Below are 10000 nucleotides of genomic sequence, written 5' to 3'. Positions count from 1 at the left end.
TATAATATATATATATATATATGTATATATATATATGTATATATATATATGGTATATATATATGTATATGTATATATATATATGTATATACATATATATGTTATATATGTATAGTATGTATATATATATATATATATATACTATGGTGTACATATATATAGGTGTACATTACGCAAGCATTCAATCATGTGTGTGCGTGTGTGTATGTAAAGTAAGCAAAATATAAATCTATTTGCTTATTGTTCCTTTCAAATAGTGTTCTTTTAGCTTAGGTTTTGTTCCGAATAGTTTGCCATAAGATTGCATCTTTTGAAAAAGAAAGTTTTGAAAGTTTTTAGTTTTATGTTTTTATAATTTTCTTCATCGATTCGTTATCTGATGATCGGTTTTTTCGGTACAGAACTTTATGCAACCGAACATCAAACGAGTTTAAATGTGTGTACGCAAAAATCCTATTGAAACGAGAACTTGCACCAGTTTTAGCTTTTTTTTTTTATTAAGATTTTTCATATTACCTTATAAACTCTTTATGTTATGTCTGGAACAATAAATTTCCGAAGTCCATCAACGTTTCGACTTCTTCTCAGTGTTATCTCCTGGATGAAAAGATTTTAGTAGTTACTAGTTCCGTTTTATTGAAGGCGAAAACTATAGAAATATTTTTATCTGTTCTTCATTCATTAACGCCAGACGTTAGATTTCTTTCAGCAATCAGAAAATAATTTGGATATAGTATGTGATGTTACCATACAGCTAAGATGCTAGCATTAAGATAGCATTAGGGGTATCTTAATTTTTTCCGTTATATTTTACCATTGATTTGACTTCTAGATTAATATTCAAAGTTTGCAGGGGTGGGATGCTTATTGTATAGTATGAATGTTTGTTTTCATCTAGATCTGTGATTTAATATGATAAACCACAATGGCTCCTTGTTGCGGATGTATGTTCATCTAGCGAGAAAGCCTAGTACATGTTTGTGTAATATAATAGTCGGAGTCGTTAAGTTTACACTTTCAAGTTTTCATCGGAATTTTGCAAATTAAATTAATCGTTTAGTGTTTATCTAGAATCTTGCGGGACTGGGGTTGGTTATTGATTAGGAGACTTTTAATTTCTGTTTTTCCAAATATACTGCGAATATACTAATATTATTTGGTTCAATACAATCTTTGTTCTGGTAGATAATAAGTTCGTTTATTTAGTAGCGTGAGTGCATTTCGTTCATGTAATATACTTCTATCGTTGGTTTGTTTGAAGTATTTATTGCGTTGAATTCGTTTCTGGATTGTTGATAATCCAGTAAACTAAATTATTTGAATATCTATTGATTAGCGTTTATCTTACTCATTTCATTTCGTTTTATTGATTCTTTTGTAGAGAAAATGTAAAGACCCTTCTGAGTAGGGATTCAATGAATGAAGTTCTATACAGACTGGAGTTCTGCATGTGTATTTGTGCATGTGTGTACTTGTAGTCTTACATTATTTCCATGTTTGTATAGACATTTTCCTCTATCGTTAGTCTATGCTCATCTGTATATATATATGTGTGTGTATGTGTACACGTATATATATATATATATACGTATATATATGCACGCACATAGACGCACGCACACACACACATACATATATATACTGTTGACGTCACCATTTCAAAACAGTATACATGTATCTTTGTGGAGAGGGGTGAGTGTGAGAGAGAGTGTTTTGCTACTTCTTTCTGCAACTAGGTTTCAAAATATATTTGTTGTAACTTTGATAGATCTGAGGAAAAAACATTGTTTCAAGTAAAATGATAAACAGAAGAAATATGACAAAAGATCTTTATTTAAAAGTTTAAACTGGTGCATAGTGTTTTCAATAGCATATATTTGAAAGATAAAAGATGCTTTTTTCCCCAATCTAGTGACTTGTGTGTATATGTGTATACGTGTATATATATTTGTATGTATATATATATACATTTATATATGTATGTATATATACATGTATGTATATGTACATTTATATATACATGTATGTATATGCACATTTACATATACAATTGTATATAAATATACATATATATATATATATATATATATATATATATGAGTGTGTATATGTCCGTATAGATGGATGTGTATATGTATGCGTGTTCCTACATATCAATGCATATATAACTATATAAATATATGCGCATATATATATACATTTGTCATTCTTTTTGTATATGTATATATATATATGCATATTCATATAATCACAGATATTATATATATATATATATTATATTATATATATATATATATATATATATATATACATATGTACGCACCTTAATGCACACATATAGAGAGAGATGTATATTTAGTTAGATATATTTATATATATATACATATATATATTATGGCTGTGTACACGTCAGACGAGCATGACAATCGCTACGGAATTGTCAGCAATACCCTTGCAAAGGTTTTAAGATGAGTGTGGTTTGCACAACACCACAACGACTCTCGCTAGTAATGCTATGAAACCCAGAGACAAGCAAAGTGCAAGATATCTGGCTCAGTGGAGCAGGGGATTTTATAGAAGTTAGCCGTCTGCTAGAAAGATGCCTTGACAAAACCAGGTGACCCAAATTCCTAGCGGGTTTACTGTGCCCTCGGATACCAACCTGAGTATTTTTAAGTCCCAGCGTATATATCCATATAAACATGTATACGCATACATGTACTTTATATATATATATTATAGAATAGTTTAAAGAAAACATAGAATGCACATAGGATATTCACGTTTTTAATCATTGTGCAGTCATATTAAGTTCTATATTATATGTGATACACAAAACACAAAATGTAAACCCTTTCTGCTCTTTATATTCCTACATCCACCTCACGATTTCGCATGCACACATACACAGTTACATGCACGCACACACATAAACACTTACAAACACACACGTGCACACACAGACACACACACACACACATAACACATGCCCACACTCAAGCACACGCTCACACACATGAAACCTCACCTAAATGCAATACACTGTAAAGGAATGTCTCTCAATGTTAGCTTCTGATACATCCTATATTCTCTAGATTGAAACAATTTAGAAAGTTGTAACTTTCTATATATGATATAAATAGATAGAGAGAGAGAGAGGGGGAGAGAGAGATACGTACATGTATATGTGTGTGTGTGTGAGTGTGTGTCTTTAGAACCACACACGAACACATACATACACACACACATACATATATATTTGTGTGTGTGTGTATGTGTGTGTGTGTGTGTGTGAACACATATGTAACAAGTACTGACCACACCGTTTGAAATGTATTGTATTACAAACATAACACTAAGGTTAATAGTTCCATGAGTGATATGGTTGTCCATCTATCCAATGACAACTCATTATGGTGTACTTTAAACATCTTTTTTGAGACGTATCCAAATACATTTGATATACTAAAACGCATATTCACATGTATACATATCTAATTATATACACGTCTATGCCTATATACATGTATATATATATATATATATATATATATATATATATATATTATATAATATATATATATATATATATATATATAAATGTATATACATGCGTAATATATATATATACATGCATTATATATATATATATGGTGTGTGTGTGTGTATGTATATATGTATGTAATATAATATATAATACATATATTCATACTACATATTTATGCTAAATTCCACGATGTGTGTAGGTTATTTGTAAGCGTGTAGCACCGTAAACCAATATACACGCATGCACCACGCACCCGAACTCACACCCATACACAGATTTATATATATAATATATATATATATATATATATATATATATATATATAGTATACATATATATACACATATATGCATGTATGCCTATGCATGCAAAAATACATACGTATATGCATACATGCATACATACATATATACATACACACACTCACACAACGCAAGGATAATATTGTTTCCATAAAGACAACGAATTTTAGAGCGACATCTTTTTTCCCCACCAATGCTTTTGAAACGATGCTGAATCTCAATTTTTGCCATTTAGATACTGCATATATCTGAAAATAATATATATATATAGTATATTTTTACATATGTTTAATTATACATGAACATTTTCCTTTTTTTGAAAAAAGTATCTATAATTCTGATGAATTTTTAGTTTCTTATTTTTTCTCTAAATTTATATTCTTTCTTTTAGCAGAATTGTTATTTTGTTTTTTCTTTCAATACTGATTTGCCGAAAAGTGGAAAACTTAAATATTTCCGGGAAAGAAGCTAGTTGATGGTCTTGGTGTTTTTTTCTTCGAGTGTATCGGCTGTGCCAGGAAATGAACATGTATTTTATTTTAAGTCATGGCATAATGTTTATAGAGTTCGCTTTCCTTCTAAGTATCTATGTATGCACCGGTCTCTCTCTTCTCTTTTCTTCACTCTCTCTCTCTCTCTCTTCTCTCTCTCTCTCTTCTATTATATATATATATATATATATATATATATATATATATATACATATATATATATATATGTATGTATGCGCGTGTGTGTGAGAGTGTATGTATGTACAGTATATGTACAGGTATATATATATATACATACATACACTCATATACATATATATATATATATATATAATCATGAATGAAACGCAGCGCTAGTGTTGTAAACATTATCGATCCCCACATACTCAATGTATGTGTTTTGCTTGCTTGCTGGTTCGCTGCAGTAAAGCGCTTTAGGGACGATTCTCTCATAACTCTGTGTGTTAAAACCTTCTGAAAGTCATAGACAGGCGAGACAACTCGCCTCCTGTCCCATCCAGCAGTGGCGGATACCGATTTTTCGACATTTTCATGGATAATTAGCATCACCTACATGAATCGAACCGGGAACGTTTTCTTCCCAGGAAGATATTAAGACATTTTTACTCTTTTACTTGTTTCAGTCATTTGACTGCGGCCATGCTGGAGCACCGCCTTTAGTCGAGCAAATCGGCCCCGAGACTTATTCTCTGTAAAGCCCAGTACTTATTCTATCGGTCTCTTTTGCCGAACCGCTAAGTTACGGGGACGTAAACACACCAGCATCGTTTGTCAAGCAATGCTAGGGGAACAAACACAGGCACACAAACACACACATATATATATATACATATATACGACAGGCTTCTTTCAGTTTCCGTCTACCAAATCCACTCACAAGGCATTGGTCGGCCCGGGGCTATAGCAGAAGACACTTGCCCAAGATGCCACGCAGTGGGACTGAACCCGGAACCATGTGGTTGGTAAGCAAGCTACTTACCACACAGCCACTCCTGCGCCACTCCTGCGCCACTCCTGCGCCCATTTGTTTATATTTGTCTAATCTGCTTCGATTAAACACTGTAGTACGGTTTAAAATTTGTACTGCTTTCATAGAGTCTCCTCGACATTTACGTAATGCAAATTGCGGTGTTAAGTGCATCAATGATTAATAAATTGGCCTGGCTTCCAACAGAGCACTATTTATACAAACTGGATCTTTCGGTTCCTTAATATCCTACATGTTAATAGAAACAATTCACATATTGTCTTCGGGCATAGAGAAAGTGGGGCCACAATTGGTTAACGAAATAACAACTTAATTGAGCTTACACGTTCAAAAATAGGCCGTACTTACTAGCGGGAGGCCACATCCTGAAATGCGCGTGCAACATATTTTCCCGCCAGTAAGACATTTACATATGCTGGTGTGTGATTGTGTGTTTGTGTGTGTAATAGGGAGCATGTTCATTATTCGTCTATCTGAAATCGTTCTCGTCGAACACACATTAAAGAAGCAAAGCACGAACGTCTTATAGAACAATTCATTTAATATTAGAATAATTTGATTTTCAAGCTATTCATAATTGAATCGAATTAAATAAGCTAATAACATTCTTATTTATAATTTTGAACATAAATCCATTCGAATTGTTTTAAATAGAGGAATTTATTTTGTGAAACAATAACTGAAATAGTTTATGTTTGAATATGTAAATTCATTAAAATATGTGCTTATTTCAATGAATAATAATTTGTTTTTCGTAAAATATCCTATTCTTGTTAATATTGAAATGGTAAAAATGGAAATTATGGCACAGATGGGTGTTATGGTATCGAGGACACTTTCACACAGATGAACACTATGGCACAAATGGAAATTATGGCACAGATGGATATTATGGTTAGACGGACGTTATAGCAAAGACAGGCATTATGTTACAGATAGATATTAACGTACAGAATGATACTATGTATTGGCGGACATTAAGGTACAGATGGACATTATGACATTGGTGGACAACATTGCACAGATTAAGGCATAGATGAATATAAAAGCACTATGGATATTATGGTATAGATGGAGAGTATGTCCATTAAGGCACATTAGGCATTAAAGCATAGATAAACACTTTGGTGCAAATGGTCGTTGTCATAAATGGACAATAAAGTACAGATGGTCAATAAGGCACAGATAAACATTATTACATAGATGGCTATTACGACATTAATAGCCATTAAAGCACAGGTGGACGCTATGACACTGATGGTCATTGTGTCATTGACAGTTGGACATTCAGAACAAGCAATAAACAGATCGCTGATATTCAAGTTTTCGCTATCTCCTCCCATATTTCGTAGAATGTTGTCTTGGTAACCTAAATGATTAAGACATACTTAAAATATTTTGGCATCGGTGATTTGATCATTTACTCGATTTAATACGATAATGTGGTTTTTAGATGTTTTCGAGGTACTGATTCTGAGTTGCTAACAGTATCTTGATGTGCTGCATACAACTACAGCAATAACCACTGAATTGTGTTTCGTACTTATTCTCCTACCAAACACGGAAACCTTAAGAAAAGACCAAGAACTTTGACCTTCTTTTTCTGGCCAAACTATTGAATAAAAATGGTCATCTCTTGTCTTGAGAATGGGTGAAACAACTACACAAAATCCCTTTGAACTGGAGGGGACCTAGAAAAGGGAGAAAGAATAATCTTGTAAACACACATATATAAAACAGGAAAAATAAATGTAATCAATATAAAGAAGAATGGTGGCCCACTTTGTTAATTTACAGTACCGGAAGAGAAAGATGTAAGATGTAAATAATAATTAAATAATAATGTAAGGGTAAATAATAATTAAATACGGTATTGATGATAACTACGATAATCATGTTGAGTCCAGTGACAGTGTCGAAACGTTAGGGCATTAATGAAGGCTGGGCGTCAATTATTAGTCTAGTAAAAATTTCACTGAATCCAACAAGACAACTTGAATACAACATTGCCACATGAGAAGATTTTCATGACTTTTTTTAAAGCTTCAGATATTCTTGCGCTCGAATAGCGCCTTCTTAGACCTTGATAACAGTCAAGAATTTTAAGTGTCATGGTCAAAAACAACGCGTTAGGGAAAAATAGTTGCTTGCGTATCTCTGGGTGTGGGCTCCACGGAAAGGTTTTGTACATTGCCCCTGTAAAAAGACTTCACTACAGCGAAAAATTCTGTGTAAACTTACTCCACTATCAATAAGGCAACTATCCATGTCCTCATTATAAAAACGTGCCTCGCATTGATGTATTAAGAAAAGTGTCTGTTTGAATGAGTATAATTTGAAAACATAGGCGATGACTATAAAAGAGAGCTGTAGATCTTATCTTCAACGTTTTATGAGAACGATAAGTAAAGATATGTCTAACCTTCAAATTTTTAGTTCTGGTGTGCCGCCGAATTCTGAAAACAATATAAGTATCCCGCAAATGAAAAAGGTTGCAAAGCACTGGTATATACAATGTTTTTAGCTTTCTTTGTTGGGTGGGGAAGCATATATGAAGAGTTTCTGTGGGTTCCTACTCTGGAGCAACCTACATACAATTGACCATGTGAGAAACAGCACTCGTCTAGTTGCAGACCGACAACCTGCAGTGTTTGACCTTTGGACTTGTTAATGGGTCAATGCGTAACTGAGTCTCACTGGGAATTGCAATCGTTTGAAACGAAAGGAGACATCTGCTGGTATTAGCGCTATTCTAGGTATAAATACGATGTCTCCCTTACCACATCCAGTGAGGATTTTTGCTTCGAGATAGTGTGAGATATAGAGACATAGAGAGCGACATTTAGACAGAGAGGAAGCAGAGGTCTGGCGGCGACATCAAAGGAATAAGTGTAATGTATAAATTTAGAGAAAGTTGGAAGTGGATTGAGTGATTGGTGGAGTATCTTTTATAGTGAAATAAACAGTACATGGTTTGCTAGAAATAGGGGCCAAAACACCACCAACATGGCTCACACACATATCCCCGCATTCCATTTTCGGAAAATAAGTGCACGGTCATCTGCAGAATGGTCAAATTAGTTTAATTGACACGGAAATCCTGAAATATTATCAATTTTATTTAGTGTTTTCAGCGGTCAACGTACAAACTTTGCTTTTTATAAGGATATATATATATACGACGGGCTTCTTTCAGTTTCCGTCTACCAAATCCACTCAAAGGACTTGGGTCGGCCCGAGGCTATAATAGAAGATACATGCCTAAGATGTTACAGAGCGGGACTGAACCCAGAACCATGTGATTGGAAAGCAACCCTCTTGCAACACAGCCACGACTCAAGGGGAAAATTGTTTAGTGCTTTAACGCTTATAAGAGATCCACCTTCGCACATAGAATCCGATGTTATTTTTTAAGACATTTTTTTTTCTGTTAGAAAAAATTTGCATCTTATATTACCATCAAATGCGACAATCAACAACTACAACAACGATTTTGTTTACATCAAGTATCTACAAAGCCTTATAAGCGATATCTGTTCTGTCCCTCAAATTCAGTTGACTATGTAATGGAAAGAAAACAAAATAATGAACATACTTACACACACACAGCATATAAGCACTATCATAAACAAATATTAGTAAATACAAACGTGTACACGCACACAAAAGGCGCATATCCATACATGTGTACTAAAACACACGCAAAAACACTGTCACCTATACATGCATACTTACATACATACATACAAACATTTATACACATATATATATATATATTATATATATATATATATACATATGTATATATATATAATAATATATATATATATATATATATATATATATATATACACATGTATAATATATACATGTATATATATACACATATATACATATATATATAATATATACATATATATATATATATATATATATGTATGTATATATATACTTATATATATACATATATATCATATATATATATATATAATATATATATATATATATTATATATAGATAGATAGATAGATAGATAGATAGATATATAGATATAAGTTTTGAAACGATGGTGTGTCAAAATGATCACATCAAAATATCATTTGGATTTTCTTGTGCATTTTTTATTTTTTTAAACATTTCGTTGCTTATTTGTTGTCTTCAGTACTTTCTGTGATATGTTCTTGTAAACAAAATATAAGTTTTCTTACAACTAAATATGTTATTTCAGCAAAAAACAAATTTTCATCTTTTCTCAAATGATAGACATGTTGGTGGAGCACTATATGTATGTCTGTGTGGGAAACGTTGGCTGTAATTGTATGAGTCTTACAAAATATCACACATATATGCATATCGTGTGTGCATGTGTATGTGTAACTACATTTGTCACAAAATATAATATCCATGTTAGATATATAGTTTGACATATTACGTGTGTATATATATATATATATATATTATATATATATATATATATATATATATATATATATATATAATACATTTTTGGGTAGCAAAAAATTCTAGAAAAATTCTCCGCTACCAGCGGTCAAGTGAGAAAGAAATAATAGTCAATAGACTATGTAATATATATATATATATAATATATATATATATATATATATATATGGTATATAAAGTCAAGATTAATT

At 32.1% G+C, this 10000-nt stretch overlaps 1 protein-coding gene across 1 annotated transcript in view; it reads left to right on the top strand.

Moving 5' to 3' along the window:
* Positions 1 to 10000, top strand: part of LOC115211596 — a 451114-nt gene that overhangs the window by 413056 nt on the left and 28058 nt on the right. Inside the window, exon 7 of the mRNA XM_029780168.2 lies at positions 8483 to 8484. Coding sequence (XP_029636028.1) covers positions 8483 to 8484 — 2 coding nt within the window. The remainder of the gene's footprint in view (positions 1 to 8482; positions 8485 to 10000) is intronic.

Source organism: Octopus sinensis, linkage group LG5 (genome assembly GCF_006345805.1).
Source record: "Octopus sinensis linkage group LG5, ASM634580v1, whole genome shotgun sequence".
Classification (NCBI taxonomy): domain Eukaryota; kingdom Metazoa; phylum Mollusca; class Cephalopoda; order Octopoda; family Octopodidae; genus Octopus; species Octopus sinensis.
This window is presented reverse-complemented; position numbering and strand designations above follow the sequence as displayed.